The following is a 22726-nucleotide window of genomic DNA, read 5'->3' as shown; positions in this document are numbered from 1 at the left end:
AAGCCCTGTTTTATCTCCTTCACACTTATGGTTTCAGGGTTGGTTTACAGAAGTATAATCAAGAAATGTCTTGGAAGGTTTAGTAATAATGTGAATAATCAACAAGATCTCACCAAGAAAAGGTAAGACTATCAAAACAAAGTAATAATTTTATTGGATTCCATTGCTAAATCAACACTAAGATATGCCTGACCTAAGTTTGCTCTTATTCATTCCCATGAAATTGCATTTGTGAATCTGTGTATAAAAGAGGCTTTATGCTCACAGTGTATTCATAAACTGTACAGAGGAGTTGCTATTCATTCATTAACAAATCTATTTTGTGAACGTTTCAAAAGGATTATGCAATTGTGCTGGAGTGCTGCTGTAGTGTTCATGAACACAGCATGAATTATTCATGTACAAGTAGTTTTTGTGAAGCATTACACAAGGAGTGGTTTCCTGAGAAATTTGCTTTGCTTGTGCTTTCTGATCTTTAAAAAATATCTTTACTTATTTATTGATTTCTTGTGAACTGATTGTAAATGGCACAAACGTCCATGGCAGAAGATGAATCGTCAGAGAATTTGATAGAACAGTGGACACTGTGTGTTATGCAGATCTGCACAGCATACTGAAAACTAGCGATGCACCAGTCCAGGTGGTATTGGTTTCAGTTTAGTATTGGCATTATTTTTAACTCACACATTTATTTAGTTATTCTTTTCTTTATTATACTTAAAAAGAAATGTGTACTTACAGTCTTGTGTTATTTTAGACAGACAAGAACAGTCAGATTTTAAACTAAAGAAGAAAAATTCGACACTGTTATCTGTCCTTAGTGTCCTCCAGTAAACTGAGTTTAGTACTGGAACTTCAAACATTGCAACCCTATAAAAACGTTTCAATTCTGAAATGTTCAAAATGTAATGAATTTAAATTGACATTATAAACCAGGAGACATTAACCTTTTTCAGAGTGTGCCCCCTTTTTATGGTTAAAATATTTTGTGTTTTAGGCAATCAGGTGATGGTTTAAGAGGCAATGTGTAAGTCAGTGAATGGTTAACATTAGCTGGTTAAGCATTTTGTTTTTTTGGCTGGTTTTCAATTGGCTGATGCTTCCAAGGTTCTGAGAATTTGTGGGGTTGAAGTTCACCTCAGCGTTTGTGTTCTTTCCCAGTTCAAGTGACATTCTTGCAACCTCCCTGGAACCATGCTGGAACCCCCAAGGGGGTCACAGCCACCAGGTTAACAAGCACTTATACAAAATGTGGTAACTTGTGAGGAGGATAAAGAACAGAACATGATACATCATGGTGCTGGCCCTTTAAAATTGCAAAACAATGATTGACACATCTTTTAGTCAGTCACAGCCATCTCTGAGTGCTACTATTACAACCACCACTATGTGAATAAAAACTCTGACAAAACTCCTTAGAACAAACTTGTAGTGAGAACAGCGATGGCAGTAAATTAGACCAAATAATTAGAGGTGTTAATGGGAAGATTCGGACAGTCACTGTTTCTGTTTCATTCCTGAAGCTGAAAAGGCTTTGGATTAAGCCACCGCGAGGTGGGGTAGGGGTAACTGTATCTGCTAACACAGCACTCACATTTGCAACCAAAGCATTCTTTGGAAAGATAAATGTTAATGCACTCATGTGTATACCATCATTTGTGGTCTTTAAAGTTTACTAAAACACTGAACAAGATGGTGAGTCCTTGTCAGCATAATATTGACTGACTAGTTCTAGTGTTAGCTTTTATCCTCATCTCATCCGAAGTGGGAGATTCTGTTGCTTAAACCTCCTCCTTATTAGTCATGAAAAAGGATCACTTTATTTACTTTGAGCTAAGAAATTCCATTTGATTAATATAAACATTTGCTGTTTATTGCCTATATTTATATGGCCAGTTCTCAAACATGTACAGTAGGGTCCAAAAGTCTGAAACTGCTACTGAAAATGCTTCTATTTTACCTTCTTTTTCAATTTCAATAGGCTTTTATTACAAATTACATTATTGGCATAATACTTTGAGTAAAAAGCAAAATCTTTGAAATTTTATCATGAATTTCTAAATTTCTTAGTATTTTGTATATCCCACTTTTGCCTTTTGAGGTGTGGGCTCCACAAGTTTGTGCAAAAGCCTTCAATGAGTAGATCAAATCTACCTGAGAGTCACCTGAATATATGTTTCAGTGGAAGAGATAAGACTAAATAAAACCTGAGTAATTTGTACAAAGGCCTTAACATGATCAGTGTCACACATTTGCTTACATTTGAATAATGACAAATAAATAGTGTACAATCTTACAACCCCATTTCCAAAAAAGTTGGGATGCCATTGAAAATGTAAATCTAAACAAAATTCAATGATGTGCAAATCATTTAAACCCTATATTTTATTGAAAATGTATCAAAGACAACATTTCAAATGTTGAAACTGAGAAATTACATTTTTTTCTGAAAAATATTTGCCCATTTTGAATTTGAAGCCAACAGCATGTTCCAAAAAATTTGAGACGGGGCAACAAAAGGCTGGTAAAGTTGTGTAATGCTTAAAAAATATTGGTTAATTGGCAACAGGTCAATAATATTATTGGGTATAAAGAAACATCCCAGAGAGGTTGAGTCTGCACAATCAAATTCAAGAATAATGTTTCTCAATGTAAAAAAAGAGCTTTTGCTTTTCATCATCTACAGTACATAATAACATTAAAAGACTAAAAGAATCTGGAGAAATCTCTGGCCAAAAAATAGTATTTGCTAGCTGTGAACTTTGTGCCTTCAGACACACATACAGTGCCGTATTAAAAAAAAGATAGGTAGTGGAAATCACTGCATGGGCTCAGAAAAACTTTTAAAAAACACTCTCTATTAAAGAGTTCATCACTGCATCCACAAATGTAAGTTAAAACTCGACAACGCAAAAGAAACTATATACAAACAGAATCTGGAAATGCTGCCACCTTCTCTGGGCCTGAGCTCATTTAAAATGGACTGAGGGGAAGTGGAAAAGTGTTCTGTGGTCTGAATCACTATTTGAAATTCTTTTTGGAAATCACAGACACAGTGTCCTCTGGGCCAAAGACCACTCAGCTTGTTATCAGTGCACAGTTCAAATGCCAGTATTCATGATGGTATAGGGGTGCATTAGTGCACATGGCATGGATGACTGGCACATCTGTGAAGGCACTATTAATTCTCGGCAATATATAGATAGATAGATAGATAGATTCAACTTTATTGTCATTACTCAGTATAAGTACATGGCAACGAAATGCAGTTAGCATCTACCAGAAGTGCAAATAGTAGCAAATAGTGCAAAAAGAGAGTGTGCAAGTGCGCAATAAATAGGCATAGTGCAACATTACAGTGTAGAATAAATTACTTATAGATATGCAAAAAAATAGATTATAGATGTGTAGATATATACATGAACATGTTGGAGATGTACACTGTATAGAATAACTGTTGCGATGTGTTATTTACATGGCAGTAGAATGTTACATTTGTGCAGTGGTAATAATGATGAATAAAATAAAATAAAACAACAGCTCTGATTGGTGAGTGTAGTATGAAAGGCAGTGTTCATAGTCCGCTGTGTGCAGTATGAGTGGTAGTGATATCAGCGAGGTGTGGAGTTCAGCAGAGTGATTGTGGAGGGAAAGAAGCTGGACCTGAGCCGACTGGTTCTGGCCCGGATGCTCTTGTATCTCCTCCCGGATGGAAGTAGGTTGAACAGTTTGTGGTTGGGGTGGGAGGGGTCCTTAATGATGCTGTGTGCTCTGCGCACACAGCGCTGGTGGTGAATGTCTTTGATGGCAGGGAGCTGCATGCCTGTGATGCGCTGAGCAGTCCTTACTACCCTCTGCAGGGATTTCCTTTTCCGCCACAGTGGAGCTACTGTACCACACGGTCACACAGTTGGTCAGTATGCTCTCGATGGTGCATCTGTAAAAATTTGTGAGGATCTGAGGAGACAGCCGGTCTTGTTTTAGTCTCCTCAGGAAGTAAAGACGCTGCTGTGCCTTCTTGATGAGATGGGAGGTGTTGAAGGACCATGAAAGGTCTGCCGAGATGTGGATTCCCAGGAACCTAAAGCTGGACACACGTTCTACCTCTGCTCCGTTGATGTAGACAGGAGAGTGTGTGCAGCCCTTGGTTTTCCGATAGTCCACGATGAGTTCTTTGGTTTTGCCTGTGTTCAGGATGAGGTTGTTGGTGGTGCACCAGGAAGTCAGGTGCTGGATCTCCTCCCTGTAGGCCGATTCATCGTTGTTCCTGATGTGGCCAACCACTGTGGTGTCGTCTGCAAACTTGATGAGGATGTTAGATGTGTGCAGAGGAACACAATCGTGGGTGAACAGGGAGAAGAGCAGAGGGCTCAGCACACAGCCTTGCGGCACACCAGTGTTCAGGGTTCATATACATGTTCATATACATGTTTTGGCAACATATGCTGCCCTCCAGACAATGTCTTTTCAGGGAAGGCTTTCCTTATTTCAGCAAGACAATGTCAAACCATATTCTGCATGTGTTACAACAGCATTGATCCATATTAAAAGAGTCTGGGTGCTAAACTGGCCTCCTTGCAGTCCAGACCCGTCAACACTGATAACATTTGTCACATTGTAAAAAGATTAATTTGACAGAGGAGCCCCCGAACTGTACAGCAGCTGAAATCCTATGTTAAGCAAAAAATGGGAAAATAAAAACCATAGCAGTTGGTCTCTTAGTTCCCAAATGCTTACAGAGTCTTGCTAAAAGAAGTGATGAAACACAGTGATAAACATGCCCACATCCCAACTGTTTTGGAATGTGTTTTTGGCATTAAATTTAAAATGGGCATATATTTTTCAAAAAACAATAACATTTCTCAGATTTAACATCTGATTCGTTCTTGTACTATTTTTACTGAAATATAGGGTTTAAATGATTTGCATTTTGCACACTGTCCCAACTTTGTTTGGAAAGGGCTTGTAAATATTTCTTCTTCATTTTCCTTATCATATCTTTTCTTTGTTTTAAAGTTTTGAAATTATAAAAAAAAAAATGTTGTTTATTTCCAGGTATTTAATATGGTCTCAGACTTTTAGGGGGTTTTCCCTGCCATTGTTGCCCTTGGCCTGATCACTTGGGGTTGGACTGTAATCTGTAAACCTGATTTGTGACAAAGCCTGTTGTAAAAAGAACTACATAAATAAACTTTGACTTGACCTTTAGACCCCACTATATGTCTGAACTAAAAGTCATGTAAAGGCAGTTGATTTTTAAATAATGGTGAAATTTTGCGTGCTGCTGTGTTTTACTTTGTGCTACAGAAGTTTTAGTCTGTTAGCACAAGTGCTACGAATGCTACCAGGTGGCCTGAGCTAATCATTTGACAGACATAACAAAGTTAACTATAAAAGGTAGTCTGTAAAATAGCAAACTGCTGCAGTTACAGCTTAGGTATCTACCTAAATGTATTCTGGAGTATTCGGCTAGCTGATTCGCAGTTGCTTAAAGAGAGATCATTAGCTTGATTACATTACCTAGCTAATTAACTTATCTGCAGTGCATTCATTTTAAGCAGCTGTTTATTATTGTTTGTAATATTGATCTGTCACTAGAGAGCATTGAGTCTCTTATCTGCTGGGGCTCATAAAGTGATTGAATAATTACTATGTCTTGACCTGGAATAATGTTTTGGACACGCTGCTTAATATGCAGCAACAGACTGCAAAAGCATTCAATTAAACAGCCTTTTGCACAATGTTCAGAGTAATGATAATGTAACATAGCAGTCATTGCATACAGTTGATTGGCATAACAACAGACTTTGCAACTGAGATAAAAAAAAAACAGGTGGATTCTTATATAGGTTCTGTAATGAGTTACAAGGCAATATACTGCACCCCCCACAAAAAAGATTTCAGCACGAATGAAGGCTGAATATGTTAAAACTGAAACCTGTATTTTGTGTTTTTTAGGTCACTATTTGTTGAGTGATTGAAGGAATTTACTCTCCTGATAGTTGCAGTGTTTGATGAAGAAGTTTGCTTTTGTAGCACTTTGTTCAGTGTTTTTTGTGGGGGTTAGAGCATTTTGTAAAGAAAGAGTGTTATTTTGGCCAACAAGCCTAATGTTTATCATTTTGTGTTTACTGTTTTGAGAATATAACTTCTGAATGGATGAAAGTGTTCAAGCAATTGAGAAAACAGGCTGGTTTTGTTACTGTTCTTGTTGTACAAACCTCACTTCCTCAAAAGTTGGGACAGTATATTAACTGCTAATACAAAGGGAAGTCTGTTTGACCTGCATTAAACTGAAAACTTTACGTTTTGCTTTGTTTTTTCATTCCTAAATTTGGTGCCTTCACATACTGAGAATGTTGTGACAAAAGCATGTTAACCATCTTTAAGCACCAGTTCTTTAAACATTGCTTAGTAATTGTATAAAAGAATATGCATTTTTCTGTTATACAATTTTCAGCTGCACAACTTTACAGCCTTTTTTTTGCATATATTCCATGGGGAACACGTTTGAATTGCAGGAAGGCCAGTCTAGTATTTGCACTCTCTGACTATGCAGCCACACTGTAGTAAAACAGATAGAATGTGATTTGATGTTGTCATTTTGAAATACGTCTTTACATCCTGGAAAAAGATGGCATCCAGAAGGTAACATATCACACTCCAAATTGTGCATATATCTTTCAGCGTTGATCTTCCTCCAATGTGTACGTTTGCCATCTTAAGCACCAGTACGCCCCATACCATGACAGACACTGGCTGTTGAAATTTACAGTAAATTTAACGACCTAGATTTGCCTTTTCTTCTTTGACCTGGACAAAACATCCATTATTTCCCTACACAAGCTGGAAGTTTGGCTTGTCAGACCACAATACACACCTCCTCTGTGCATTGGTGCATTTGAGATGAGCTTAGTTTTAAATTCCCCACTTTTTGGCCACTGTCCCAACCTTTCTGGAACATGATGCAGGCATCAATTTCAGAATGAATTTTACTCTCAGGCACAGAACTGTCACTGGGGCTGCATCAGTCTTAAGGTACATAGTTGGACCTTAAAACCACAGTTGTACCTTTGAGGGTACATTTAGATTGCTTGTAACTTGATAAGTGAAAAATGTACATTGTATAGTACTTTTATTTTAAGCAGTGTGCATACACAAAACAATGACACTTTTTTTGTTTATTTTTTGTTTAAATGCAGGTCAAAGTGGATTTACAAATGTCAAACATAGCACTAGTTCAGGTAGGCCACAAAGTTCAGGCCAAAATCACCTGCTGTTATCAGCTGATCTCAATCAGCTATCAGCAGACGGTTCAGCTGATTGCTGACTATGCATATAATTGGCTAAATTTGTCAGCACACTTATTTGAGCTGCTTTACTCTGCCCACTCTTGCCACTTCTTCTGCAGCCACTTTGCAACTTGCCTCCACACCATCTCCTCGCTACTGTATCTGACTTGTTCAATGTCTTGTTTGTCGTCATTGATACCTGCTTTGTTCTGTTCCCTAGTGGGGGTCTTTTGGCTACTCTCCCTGCCTTAGGCTTACCATGTATGTATATAGAAGGGCAAAGAGGTCCCAGGACAGAGCCATACTGCCATAAATATAAATAAATAAAGTTTCTTTGATTAAGTGGTCCTGACTTTTTTGGAATTAAATTTCTATGTGTGAATAGCTGCTCTGTATTGTGCCTCATTCATAAAGCAGTCCAGGCTGAAACACTCTTTAAAACTTGTAAATGTGAAGGTTTTCAGGATCTCACAAAGAAAATGAATTCAAAATGAGCCACGTTTAATTTTCATTCATAATATGGGGTATGAATGCCATGTTTCAAAACTTTAACAGTACTCACATAAATGTGTTCTTTGATGGGAAATTCAGTTTTCCACGACATGAACATTTTAATAATAAAAAGTAACCATTTGTGACCATAATCATTTTAGGAAAACATTTGAATCCTAAACAACCAGTCTAGTCTGCAACCACCAAATCACCAAGTACCTTCAGTAGAGTAAAAGTTCATTTAATTATAACTCAACTTTTTTCCCTCACCACTATATATAGATTTAGATTAAACACATACATTGTCTTTAATCTTCCTTTAATCTTCTCCGCTGTGCCTTGCACACCAAGAATCAAAACTGCCTCAGACGTTACGTTAAAGTTTATTTTTCCCTGCTTTATTTATCTTCTTCATTCTCCTATTTCTGCTTGCTCTCTGCCTTTTTTCACCTGTCTTACATCAGTCTCACATCCTGTGCCATTATTTGCTGCTCCCTTGTGTCTTCATCTCTCTCCTCTTTCTCCTTCCCTCGCTCTCCCTCTGTACTGTAGCAGAATTGATTATCTGTTGAGGTAAATCAGAATGTGTAATGGTTGCTTTGGCCTTAATGACTTTATTATTGGCATGTGGAGCTGAATGTGGCAGGAGGGTGGGGGGCTGTTGTTTTAACTAAAGTCATGCAGGGAATAGCAATAGGCTTAAGGCTCTCACTGAGGCCACCCTGCAATTTCATACCTTGCATGAGGAGAATAAACACCAGCAGGAGAGGTATTAAAGATCTCTGTGTGTGTGCTTGTTTTAGTGCAAAAGTTTAGGGCAAAGTGTCCTGAAATGGCCTGAAAACTAGAGAAAAACTACAACAACATGATTTAAGGACCAACAAAAATCCTCCTAGCTTTATAAAGTGCTTTTTACAAAATATATGTTTGATTTTTATAACTGAAATGGCAAAATTGTACCCCTGTGGCTATTGAGGTTAAGGTTAGAGTTAGGTTAAGAGTTATAAAATCCTTTTAACATATAGATAGTTACATATGGGACATATTATTATTACAAATAGGAACTTGTATACTGTGAGGCAATGCCTTCAGTAAAAGTTATCATACCTTTCTAAAATTTTAGTTGTGGCTACATACAGTTGCATGCAAAAGTTTTGGCAGTGTTTTGCCATGGCAAATAATATATTTTATTATTAAGTGACATTATAGAACATAAATAGGTGGACTTGGATATGGCACATTTCCCTTTCCTTTTGTTTTACTTTTTCCCCAGCAAAACTCAGCAAATAAATAACAAATATTTGCACTAAATTATGCAGACAAATGTTATTTGTAAGTGTGTTTATTGTAGAGGATGTGTTAATACCTTAAAATTGCAGGCTTATTACATAGTAAGACTTATTATTCAGTAATTACAGGGACTTTAATGCATATGGGTTTAACTATCCTAAGGTTATAGAAGCGCAATAAAACTTTGGGGTTGCCAGCTGCCCTATAATAAGAAGTTATTTTCACTTAGAAGGTAAAGAAAACATGTAATTTGACCAGAAGTTAAAAAACTGCATATGGCTGTATCTATGTTGTACTGAGATTTTCATATACTAAACTCAAAGGTCCCGAAAGTTCATGACCGATGTCTAGTGAGATCAACAGTGGCTGCATGTTCCAACCAGTGAGTGTATAAATCAAATATAACGTATACACAGTCAGTGGCTGAAACTCCTCTGTGACTGTAGCCTATCACTCTCATTCATACAGCTTGTACTGCAGTTTTCCACTTTGCTGTTGCTTTTGTTAATTTGCCACTCGTTAAATTATCCATAGGTCCCTCCCAAACACTGTGCAGTATAGTCTACCAAAGGTACCTAAAGTATTTTTATAACATCCATTTAAAAACTGTATTGAAATTAGAAAGTTACAATTGCAGATTCTGTCATAGCAACGCACAGCTTATGAACAGTCTGGATGACAGTAACTAGAAGCAGTTTACGCAGTTTCTGTGTTGTTTAATATGACAGAACCAGCCAGATGTTCATGGTAAAATCAAGAAATGAGGCTTTGCTAGTAAAGGACAAGATTTGAGGCTTTGCAAGTAAAGAACAAGATTTGTAGTTGCTGAACAGGCGTCATCCCAACAGCAAAAACACAAAAAGGACAAACAAAACAAAGGCAGTCAGATCCAAAATGACAATGACAAAAAAGCAAAGTCAGAAAGTCCCGCAAATGGGCCAAATAAATGTCAAACAGGAAACACTCAGTAGCACTGCAATGAGAAGCAATACCTTGCAACTAATTTAATCCGAAGCCTGGGCTTAGAAACTAAACTAGATTGGTCTTGTGACACATAAAACAGGCGCAAAACCTCAGTATTCTGGTGATTGTGAGCAGTGACTTGAGGATTGAGGAAGTTCAACAGTCATGTGATCTCCCATGAGATTCTGGGAAGTGGAGTTCATGTCAGAGCTGGAGGGCTGTGTGACATTTAGGGTCTCTCTATATTTGCTCCAGATCTGTCTTGCAGTTGTAGAAATACTGCTCATGCTCATAAAATACTGTGGCATAATTTATTATGGAAATGATAACACATCATCACATTGCCCAACACTAGGCTGTACACACGTTTTTATTTTATTTATTTAATTTAATTTTATTTAATCTTAGTCACCTTAAAATCAAACATCTCTTTTGCAACTAAGCCCTGACCAAGAAGGAAGCACACAATAACCAAGAGGGCAAAAAAGAAACTACAGCAGTAACATCAGCACCAAAAAACTGCATAACCTTGCCAATAGCATCTAAACAAAAGCTATCAGGAAATAACGGCTGGGGCTTTTGAGGAGCTTGCATGTTGCTTACAACTGCTCGATAAATGAAATGCACATTTCTCATCCATATTGCATAGCATGGCCATGCACTGAGTGCTCAGAGCCAAGGAAACGAAGAAAAGAAGGGAAGAAAAAGAGGGGAAAGAGTGAGAGATGAGAGTGGAGGGTTTTAACTGTGTGTTTGAGGAAGTCTATGCTGTCATTTCTGCTTGAGGATGATGAACCACACGCTCACACACGCACAGAGGTTTTACCTTTGAAGAGAAAGACGTCTGATTACGTCCTCTCTGACAACAATGAGAAAGCGACACAGAGAGAATGATGAAGCAAGAGAGAGAACCAGAAAGGAGTGGATGGAGAGAGAGGGCTTTGAAGAGAAAGAAAGAGAAAGAGAAAAACATAGATTTTGAGTAACATACAGATTTATATTCACAGGATTAAGAGGGTCTAGAGAGGATGAATCGAAGACAGAAATGAAGAGATAGAGAGAGAACGGTCAAGCAAGGGAGAGAAAGAAAGCAGTGGATGGAAAGAAAGAGAGGGAGAGAATGACAAAGGATTTGAGTGACAGAAAATAAGAGGGTGGAGAGAGGCTGGATGGAAGACAGAGATACCGAGAGAAAGAGAGAGTGAGAATGAATGAAAGTAAGGGAGGGAGAAAAGAGAAGTGGGAGAAAAGGAGAGAAGTTTTGAGTGATATAGAGATTTATATGCACAGAACAAAAATGGCACAGGCTGGATGGAGGACAGATACATCGGGAGAGAGAAAAAGAGAGGTTTGCATGACATAGTTTTATATGCATGGAATAAGAGGGTCGAGAGAGGTGGGATGAAAGAGAGATATGTTGAGAGTGAGTGAGAGAGAGGGAGAGAGAGAGACAGAGAGAGAGAGATAGCATAAGCTAGAGAGGGAGAGAGAATGGTTGAGCAAGGAGAGAGAGAAAGGAGTGGATGGAGAGAGAGGGAAAGAGGGAGGCAGAAAGGAGGACAGTCAAGGAATGATGTGGAGGTGTAAGCTCAATAGCAGACGACGAGAGAATTAGCACACATACACACACACACACACACACACACACACACACACACACACACACACACACACACACACACACACACACACACACACACACACACACACAGACACGCCAGACACAGTCGGAGGATAAGAGGTGAATCTTAGGTGGTTCCTGGAAGACGAGTGGGTTTCACAGAACACACCCACACCCACACACACATACACACAGGCTCCTGTGTATTTGTCAGGCATGGGGCTCGTCATGGGGACTTTCTCGATGCAGAGCAAACAGGTGGATTATCGCAAAGGTAAGGGCAGCTTCTCTCATCCTCGGCTCTGTCTGAGCGTGAGTCTGTGTTCTCTCACATACAACTCTCGTTAACTACAGGAATTCAGTTATTAATGCATGTGTGTGAGAGTAGAAAATGACTGTTTATATGTGTGTGGCTGTGTATTTTTCTGAACACAGAGACGTGTGTAAAGTTACTGTTGTTAGGAGATGTACAGTGTGTTTGTGAGTGTGTGTGTTCTGTCATGTTCATTCACCGTAAATCTGACCTCACTGCTGGATGAGTTTGTGTAAATATACAATGTGCTGTGGCTCTATAAAAGGCTATGGTATTCTACTGCTCTGAGCTTAACACTACATCATACAATGTTTGGGAGAGAGAGAGAGAGAGAGAGAGAGGGCTCTGGAATATAATGCAGTGTCATACACATTACACTGATGTGTATCTGTTCACATTTACATTTACATGTAGACGCCTACGTATGCCTGTTTTATTTACAACCCCAATTCCAATGAAGTTGGGACGCTGTGTAAAACAAATAAAAACAGAATATGATGATTTGCAAATCCTTTTCATCCTATATTCAATTGAATACACTACAAAGACAAGATATTTAATGTTCAAACAGATAAACTTTGTTTTTTTGCAAATATTCACTCATTTTGAATTTGATGCCTGCAATACGTTCCAAAGAAGTTGGGACAGGGGCATGTTTACCACTGTGTTACATCACCTTTCCTTTTAACAACACTCAATAAGTGTTTGGGAACTGAGGACACTAATTGTTGAAGCTTTGTAGGTGGAATTCCTTCCCATTCTTGCTTGATGTACAACTTCAGTTGCTCAACAGTCCGGGGTCTCCATTGTCGTATTTTGTGCTTCATAATGTACCACACATTTTCAATGGGAGACAGGTCTGGACTGCTGGCAGGCCAGTCTAGCATCCACACTCTTTGATTGCGAAGCCACGCTGTTGTAAAATGTGCAGAATGTGGCTTGGCATTGTCTTGCTGAAATAAGCAGGGACGTCCCTGAAAAAGACGTTGCTTGGATGGCAGCATATGTTGCTCCAAAACCTGTATGTACCTTTCAGCATTAATGGTGCCTTCACAGATGTGCAAGTTACCCATACCATGGGCACTAACACACCCCCATAAAATCAGAGATGATAACAATCCAGACAGTCCTTTTCCTCTTTGGCCCGGAGGACACGACATCCATGATTTCCAAAAACAATTTGAAATGTGGACTCGTCAGACCACAGGACACTTTTCCACTTTGTGTCAGTCCATCTCAGATGAGCTCGGCCCAGAGAAGCCGGCAGCGTTTCTGGGTGTTGTTGATATATGGCTTTCACTTTGCATGGCAGAGTTTTAACTTGCACTTGTAGATGGAGCGACGAACTGTGTTCACTGACAATGGTTTTCTGAAGTGTTCCTGAGCCCATGTGGTAATATCCATAATAAACCATAAACATATGGAGTTATGAGGTTATGAAAGGAGACAGTGATGATATAAACATATTAGATTTTAATAATGTGACTATGTGTGGATCAGAATTTATGAATTGTAGCTGATCATAACAAAGTCTTCCCTGCTGATCCCAATTAGTCTTGTGTCAAAGGCAACAGAATCTGATTTGCTTTTGGGGAGTCAGATTATTCATTTCCTAATGAAAGAGAGAGAGAGAGAGAGAGAGAGAGAGAGAGAGAGAGAGAGAGAAGCTAGGGAGTGAGAAAAGAGAATGAAGAAAGGGAGAAAAGAGAGACAGAAACAAAAGGAATGGGAGGAAAGAGAGCAGAGAGTGAAAAAGATTGAAAAGAAAGAGAAAAGAGAAAGGAAAAGGAAAGGGATAGAATGAGAGCAAAAAAGATGAAACAGCAAGAGACAGAGAGAAAGGAAGAGTGAAAAAATGTGAAAGAGAATAAAGAGAGAAAAGAGAGAAAAAGGAGATGGAGAGAGAAAAGAAAGAGGAGAGGAAGAGAAAGAGAGAAAAGAGAGAAATATATTTGTGTGTGAGACTGATTTCTGTACGCTGCTCGTCTGAGATGTTGAGCTGTTCACCTTCAGACGGTTGAACACTTATAAGCACTGTGTGAGTGGTGCTCTCAGCCGGTTAGATAAGCACTGATCGAGAAAATGAAGGAAGATGATTCATATAGGTCAGGGGAAAGAAACGGAAGAAAGGAGGGGAAACAGAAGAGAAACGTGAACAAGACATGGAGGAGTTATTTTCTGGGCCGTTGAGCAAACAGGTTGAAAAAAACGAAATGTCTCACCCTCTCTCTTTCTTTGTTATCCTCTCTGTCTCTCTCTCTCCCTCTTTAGCTCCATCTTCTGACTGTTGTAAAAAGTGTAAATGAGATTTGGAGAGCTGTGAAAACAGCAGCCACCGTGTCTTACACAGGGCATGTCCGATTCATTCATTACATAAGGACACACTGCTCTGAACTGTGGGCTGTCCATCAGCCTGCAAATCAGCAGAACCTACAGAGAGAGAGAGAGAGAGAGAGAGAGAGAGAGAGAGAGAAAGAGAAAGATTGATTGGGGGAATCGAGATCAGGTCATTATAGACAGAGTGAGAAAAAGAAAAAGATGGACAGAGGAATAATGTGGGAAAGTAAGAAACTCTGATGGACAAAATTAACATTTTGATGGACAACTAGGGCAGAGAGACAGTGTGATTCTAATGAGAGAGAGAGCAAGAAAGAGAATGATATAGGGAGAGAGAGATGCTGTCTCCTAGGGGAGAGTGTAATGATAATAACGTGGTTTTTCATTAATCTGTATCATAGAAAGCGTGAGCACTGAAGAGGAGAGAGTACCTACACACTGCGCTATACAATCGCATACCCGCTGTGAAATACCTTAGACCAACAGGGAACAGAAAACAAACCCACTATGGAGTGTATTGTCTGTCACTAAAGCTTGGGTAAAAAAGCAATTTAAAAAAATAATAAATGAATGAATGTTTAGTTTACATTACTGTGCAAATGTCAGACACCGTTCACTTAATTAATTAGTCCAGACCTCAGCATCACCTAATGTGATGTGGATGACTTTGATCTTTGAAATAAAGCCAACTTCTAAGACTGAACTTTGGAGGTGTGGAAAAATATCCCTAGAGGTTTTTATTTGCAACCTGAAAGCAAGTCTCCTGAAAAGAGTGGAAGCTGTAATGAAGACAAAGAGTGGACACATTTCATACTTAAAAAAGTGATACCATACAGTATTTAGGGTTTTGTGAAGGGATTCATGATGTGTAAACATTCAACTAAAATCAAGAAATATCCTTAAATATTTAATAAGCTACATGTATCCAGACCTAATAGCCTAAGGAGAATTGTAAAAATAAAACAAATGAATAATTATCTTTAGCTACGGATTTCATGGCTGTTATTATTATAAATAAATAAGTGGTGCCAGCTTCATGTGGCACACACGTCTCTCTCTCTCTCTCTCTCTCTCTCTATATATATATATATATATATATATATATATATATGTATATATAGGATGAAGAGAAATAATTGTGTCAAGTAACCTTTGTTGATGCACAGATTTTTAGATTTCATTTTCTTTCTGTAGCTGTCTAGGCAATAACACCATGACTTGTTGATAGGCTTTCTGGTATAGGCAATGTATAAAACAATATTGTTATTACAGTGAGGGGAAAAACACAATCTTTCAATTCAATTAAAGTGTGCTTTATTGGCTTGATGGTGTCATTTACAACACATATGTGGGATAAGCACAATATTAAGCAATAAAAGCATAGCATAATTGTTTGAGTGTGAACTTATTGAGCACAATATTGCAATAAGATGGAGTAGTAAAACTGAGATCCTCTCTCAGTTTGATCGGTTCAATTCATTGTTGCTTTGCTGGATGAATGAATCAGAGACTGTATTGCCAAAACTATACAAACACAAAAATCAAAAGATCAGACCTTCATTTCTTTTACTGTGTAATATAACCTGAAAATAGATGCTTTGGATCTCCAAAAGTCATGAAATACTTTTCCACATGGCTTTCTTTTAGTGTTGGTCACACTGGACTGAAGTTTGATCATTTTGTGTTTTTTAACAGCAGACTAGTCATCTGTCTAATCACTATCACTTTTTTCTCTTGGATGGAATAGGAACAATAGGTCATTGAGCAGTGCTACAGCAATGTGGGAAGCCTTTGGCATAGGACTGAAATTGATAAGACTTTTGTAATTGTAGGACACAATAATGAGCATCAGATGTTTACTGGAAATGATCTCTTTTAAGTAGAGAGCCTTTAGTACTGGGCTAAGGGTTAGGCTAACAATCACCACTTCAGACTGTTGAAGAGAGCTACATCAGGTTAATGAGGCCTACAGTCGGTGCCATTAGCTGTTGAGGGCCCCTAGCATGGGGCTAATCCTTTGTCTTCGCATTTCTGCTCTTTTTCAACAGAAAAAAAGGTCCTTTGCTTGGACTTTATATCTCCATATACATAGACCAAAGATGCTACCTTGTGAGGACATTTTCCCTGTGCTCACATGAAAAAATCCTGCTCTAACCACAGACCACAAAGACTATAAAAATATGGTTAAGGAAATATGGGTTTAGGATTTGTGGGTGACAGTGTATATACAAATGACAGTCCACACTTTGGCAAAACAAGTACTGTCAGGTCCATAAATATTTGGACATTGACAAAGTTATTAATTTAGTTGTTTACCAAAGAATATGAATGCAGGTTTCAGCTTTACCCTGAGGATATATGCATCAGTATCAATGTGAACACTGCACAAATGACAAATTTAGAGAGATAGCAAAAAAAAATAGCAGTAGGTAAGGCCAAGTCACTTATTTGGTACATGAGACTGCTCAGAAACACATAAAAGCCCAGAAGACCAAAAAAAAACAACTGTGATCAGAGAAGAATTCTTTCCCTGTTGAAGAAAAACCCCTTCACAACAGTTGGCCAGATAAAGAACACCGTCCAGGAGACAACGTATCTGTGTCAAAGTCAACAATCAAGAGAAGACTTAACCAGAGTAAATACAAAGGGTTTACCACAAGACCTAAACCACGGGTAAGCCTCAAAAACAGGAAAACCAGATTTTAGTTAAAAAAAACTAAAAAAAGCCTGTAGGTTCTAAAACAACATCTTCTGGAAAAATGCGACAAAGATCAACTTGTCTTGTCCCACGAGAATGACGAGAAAAGTATGCAGGAGAGAAAGAACTGCTCTTGATCTGAAGCATAACGTCTCATCTGTCAAGCCTGTTTAAGGCAGTGTTGTGTTTAGGCATGTATGGCTGATGAATGACTTCTGCAGCAGGACGAATTTTGAAGTGTATAGAACAATATTACCTGGGCAGATTCAGCCAAATAAAAACTCACTGGACGGTGCTTCACAGTGCAGATGGACGATGACCTGAAGCAACCCGAGGCTTTTTTTAAGAAAAGAGGTGGAATGTTCTGCAATGTATAAGTCAATCACCTGACCATAATTCAATCAAACATGCACTTCACTTACTGACAATTAATTTATGATTCTAAATTTCATGTCTAATTACAAATATTAGCTTGTCTAATTACTTATAAGCCCCTAAAATGGGGGGAGGGAGTTATGTATGAAATCGGTTCCAATTCCTAAATCTTTCAAATTAAAGTGGAAAGTCTGCACTTTGAGGTCATCATTTAATTTGAATTATGCTGTGGTAGACAGCGAAAAAAACAATAACTTTGTAAATGTCGAAATATTTATGGACCTGACTGAATATGTGTGTGCGTAGTTGTATTCATTTGCAATTGATGCCATAATGTTACAATTCAGTATATTAGTAGAGGGGTTAGTTTATAAATTGTATGACTACAGTCCACATGAGCTGGATCCACTGCACAATATCTTGGTGTGATTACTGTGGGATATTAAACCTGGAAGACCCTAGGGCCTTTGCAATGTTGTTCGCTGCTGCGTTTGACTGGCTGAGGGCAGCCAGTGGCCAGGTATTGATGGATCAGGTGGGCTATGATGGCTCTTCTACCTTTGCCAGTCAGTTAGATTAGGCAGTGGTTGGCACAGATTGGCTTTGAAATGGCTTTAATGTGGCTTGGTGATGTGTCAAAGGACTATCTTGATGCCAGAAAGTTCAATCCCAGGATGCAGTAAGCGAGTTCTCCATGGACCTATCAAAAAGTGAAGCTTAGCACAACTTCTAACCTCTGCCATTTCTGCCATGTCCAAGACTATGTTAGTCTTTTCCTACTGCAGTGCCTGGTCCTGGTGTTCCTCCACCCACCTGTTTTCTGTTCAGCATTTTTGACATTGATCAGTGTTTTGTACGTTCTTATGGTATACCTGACGAGTGGGATGCTGCATCCCTCTGACCAGGACTATCAACTGTTTTGGCTTTGGGGAACCAGCTAAAAATATATTTTTTTTATAACAGGACAAGAGATAATAGAATCTGAAGTAAAAGGTTACAGTATTGTTGAACGTACGTAAATAATGACTGTTCGGCAAGCAACAGAATTAGTGTTGTCAACAAAATCAAGTTTTGAACAATTTTCCAAGGAATGATTATGCATCTTTTAGGCTACAGCTGAACTTGTGTGAGTATGCTACACTGAAAAAAATTAACTGCTCCTCATGGTATTAACAATGGAACCATCAATAGAGAGCTCTGTGGCCCGTAATCAGTGTTCCACAGACCGCTGCTTAGTTGTGGGTGAACAAGGACACATTGTGTCATTGATGTGATAAATTGTTCTTGTAAGCACCAAAAATGATTCAAGTACTGTAAGTTCCCCTTTGTGGAGAGTTTCTGCCTGTTAAATATGATGGTATTAGTGATAAAACATGGCCTCTTGTGTTCTGGGGCTTAAAGGAAATCAAAATTTTCTACTAACTCCAAATGCAAGTCAGCGCATATTTGTGGTGCACTGGTGGTCACCAAAACCACATTTGGGTCTTAATTTGGGTTTCACAGACGAGTAGCCAGAGATATCAGGTGAAAAATGATCACAAGTCTCTCTTGCTAGTTTGTGGGCCATTGCCAAAAGTTACAGTGTGCAGTTCATGTCTGCATCAGTGGGAAAACAGTGGTGATGTGCTAGACTACTTATAGATTTCTTTGTTCTATTTTTGCCAAACGGAACACAACACTTCATTCAGTAGGTTTACCATTATCTGATACGCAACTTCTAACTGTCTTACAGTAAACAAGCCTATTCTATACGTACTTGCATAGTGGTGTTGTCCTGGATAGTCCTGGAAGGTAGATGATAATGTGGATGATAATGTAGCTCCAATTTCAGCGTAAATGCATAGATAAGGCCTATCCATTCAAAATGAGCTTACATTGACATGATTTGAAGTAAAGATATGAAGATTTTGGCATGCATTTGTGGAAATGGTCAGAGTGACTACTGGTTTCCAGTGTCAGCACCATCAGCCTAGCAGCTCTGGTTCAAAACTAAGGAAGTAAAATTGAATTGGAAGTCAGAAATGGCAGATTGACTGTATATGATGTAAGTGTAAAAAATCATGTAATATTTATTTATTTATTTATTGCCTCACTATTGATATACGCCTTCACCCACCTACTGTACAGGTATGCTTGACTGGTATATTTGCAATTACTGAATATGTAATTGCTGGCAAATTCAAATAGGGACTGACATCTATCTATATTAACCATGTGTCATACATAAACACAGTTTCCATTTATTCCTTCTTTTTTAATCTGCAGAGAACATAAAGAAAACAGTGGGATCGCTGCCCACTTTATGTCTCCCTCCTCTTTTGTCATCTAACTGTATTGTTCATCTTGGCGGCCCGCCACCTTGTAAATAGGACTATAGCCATTTCACTGCTCCCCAGAGACACACCTCTCTCTCTCTCTGTCTCTCTCTGTCTCTCTGTCTGTCTCGCTCTCTCTCTCTCTCTCTCTCTCTCTCTCTCTCTCTCTCTCACACACACACACACACTGTGATTTAAGTGTTGGCTACTGTATTGTGTGTGATCAGACGTAATCTGCTTTTTGGCTTAAAACAAGGGGAAAAAACTGGAATAAGGGATATTGGCCACCACAGCCCAGGTATAGCATGGTTAAAGAAGGCTCCTTTCAGGTACCTTCTAACATGCATTGTGTCCCTGTGTCTGCAATGAATAGGCCATTGGTGCCATTTATTGTTTTTTTCTTCCTCTGATGTTGTGCGACATGAGTTATAAACAAGACATGTTTTGTTGAGGGAATGTAAGTGTGAGTGGACATAGCTGTGAACAGACATTTTCTTCAAAAAGGGCTCTTTAATGTGAATTATTGCAGTAAAGACAGTTAAGACATGAAAGGTGTAAAAATGGCATCAGGTAAAGTCCCTGTGAGCCTGAACTCAGCGTAGCAGATCAAACGCTCAGGAGGAAATTACTTTTTTCCCTTCAGCTCAGAGAGAGAAGAGTGCACAGGAACAGAGAGATTGATAGAGGGCAGAGATAGAGTGATAGAAACGAGACCACAGCTCATAAGTCAGTGAGACAGAGAGGTCATTACATGTTGTAGAATAGCTCATGCAGTGGTTCTATCAGATATTTGCTGTAGATCATGTTTTAGATGTACTAAAGTGAGGACATGTTTTGGGTTTTTGCAGTAGAAGAGGCAGACTCAGCAGCAGAAATACAGAGAAGGATGAGCCTTGATTTTTTAAGGGCAAGCACATCATTTCAGACCATGCTTTCAGCTCATCTGCATAAAATATTTTCACAAAACACAGCCTATTGTGGTACTTGGGTCTGGGACTATAGCTGTGGTAGACGTCTAATGAGAAAAAAAAGCTCTAAAATGGGGAATTAATGATAAATACATTTTCCACAAATTGGGTGAAAGTCAGAGTTTTAAACCCATTTCAGACTTTAGAGTGAAATGACCTAATGCTTTAATTATATGTGTTTATTTCACTGGAACACATGATTGAACTTTCCATTTTGTCACTAATAAAAGCAATCATAACACTACTGAAGCTTTACACAGGACAAACACTAGTCAGTACATACACATAATCAGCAAGCACAGCTTTGAACAGCTGCAGACGCAAAAATCAATTTCAAACAATTTCATTAAAACACAAAAAAATTGCAGACTTTATTGCAGAAAATCTGTTTTAGGAGTGAAAATTGTTAATGTTACACACTGATTTTCAGATTTAAGACATGTTCAGTTCAAAGCAGTAGGATCTAACTGCTCACCATGAGGAACAGAGATGCAGCCTCACTTCCTGCTCTAAAATGCAGGGGTGTGGCTAAAAGAAGGCCCTGCCTACAGACTAAAACTGTTTCTGCAGTGACATTAAAACAAAAGTGACTTTTTTGAACAGTTTTTAAATTAAAAATTAAGCTCACGATAAATCTAAATATTTAAATAATAAAAGAAACAAAAAGATTGGTCAAAAAGGAAAAGAAAATATAAAAAATGGTTGTTCATGTTTAGCTTATTGCTATCTCAATTACTGGGTTTATTAATAGATCATAACATAATTATTGTAAATGTCTAAGATCTGAATACCTAGTTACTTTTTAAAATAGTTTTACTGTACCAAATTAAACTAATTCAGTAGAATGAACCTGTAAACAAAGTCATTCTGAGTGGTTTGATGTGTTATAGAGAAACTTCTTCTTCTTCTTCTGGCTGCTCCCTTTAGGGGTCACCACAGCGGCTCATCTGCCTCCATCTTGCCCTATCCACTGCCTCCTCTACTTTTACACCAACTATCTCCATGTCCACCTTCACTAAATCCATAAACCTTCTCTGAGGTCTACCTCTTCTCCTTCTATGTTATAGAGAAACTTACTACCTCAAATTTCTTTATAGCGGTAGTGATTGGAACCAAGATGAATATCATATCATATATTTTACTCACTATCCAAAAGTGAACCTACACATGTTCTCTGAATAGGTAAATTTACATTTTAGACTAATACCTTCTCAAAACCATTGTAAAACAATGAATGCATTTGCATGCAATGAATGATTTGATAACTGCAGAAAATCAGATTTTGTCAGTAATCTGATCAACGTGTTTATTTGCACTTGAGTGTTTAGATAATGAGGAATTCAGGCAGAAATCGAATTTCTGCTTTGCATCCAGACAATAAACTCACAGAGGAAGACACGATGTAAATGTAATGTAAAACTCCAAATTTATGTCATGGCATTTCTTTAAAAAATATTGTGCCGTTTACCTGAAAAATGAACATACATCATTTAGAAGACAAAGAATATTTAAATCCTTTAACTGAGAATCTAGCTGGTTTCAGCTTCACTCCAAAGGTGTTTTGCTGCATCTTGCTGTCTATTTTGCACATGTGCAGGCTGAGAAATCTGAAAGAAATCCAGGTAAGAGTTTATATGCACTGAGAAATCTGATTACTGAGCTGAAATCCAGCTCTCTTTATTGGCTTTCATAGCCAGATTTCTGGTAAGGTGTTTACATGACCATTTGAATAATCAGATAACTGCAGAAATCAGATTGTGATCTGATTATTGAGTGTTTGTAAACACACTCAATGCCTCAGGCATCTGGCAGCATATTCATAACTTTTTTGCATGATAACTTTCTGTGGTAACTTTCTCTATTACCTCAACCAATGTCAACATATGGCTGTAGCAATATCAGATGTTTTTTTCTAGCTTTTGTTCACGGGCTGCTTGCCAAGGACAGTTCACAGAGGTACCTTAATACATAGCCACAGCCATGATTAAGTGATGACAAGAGGCCATCTGGTTTATGGATCTTTTAATAATGAACGGAATACCATTGCATGTTTTGACCAGCT

General features: G+C 38.3%; 1 protein-coding gene across 2 annotated transcripts in view; it reads left to right on the top strand.

Moving 5' to 3' along the window:
- Window positions 1-22726, top strand: part of LOC108438820 (Kv channel-interacting protein 1) — a 73214-nt gene that overhangs the window by 22240 nt on the left and 28248 nt on the right. The window contains exon 1 of one of the 2 annotated variants that reach the window (XM_017716890.2): window positions 11576-11932. The exons of the other annotated variant lie outside the window; for it this stretch is intronic. Coding sequence (XP_017572379.1) covers window positions 11875-11932 — 58 coding nt within the window. The 5' untranslated portion in view covers window positions 11576-11874. Of the gene's footprint in view, window positions 1-11575; window positions 11933-22726 lie in introns of those variants that run through there. 2 annotated transcript variants of the gene reach the window in all.

This window comes from Pygocentrus nattereri, chromosome 11 (assembly GCF_015220715.1).
Source record: "Pygocentrus nattereri isolate fPygNat1 chromosome 11, fPygNat1.pri, whole genome shotgun sequence".
Taxonomy (NCBI): domain Eukaryota; kingdom Metazoa; phylum Chordata; class Actinopteri; order Characiformes; family Serrasalmidae; genus Pygocentrus; species Pygocentrus nattereri.
The sequence above is the reverse complement of the archived record's forward strand: the minus strand, read 5'-3'. Positions and strand labels throughout refer to the sequence as shown.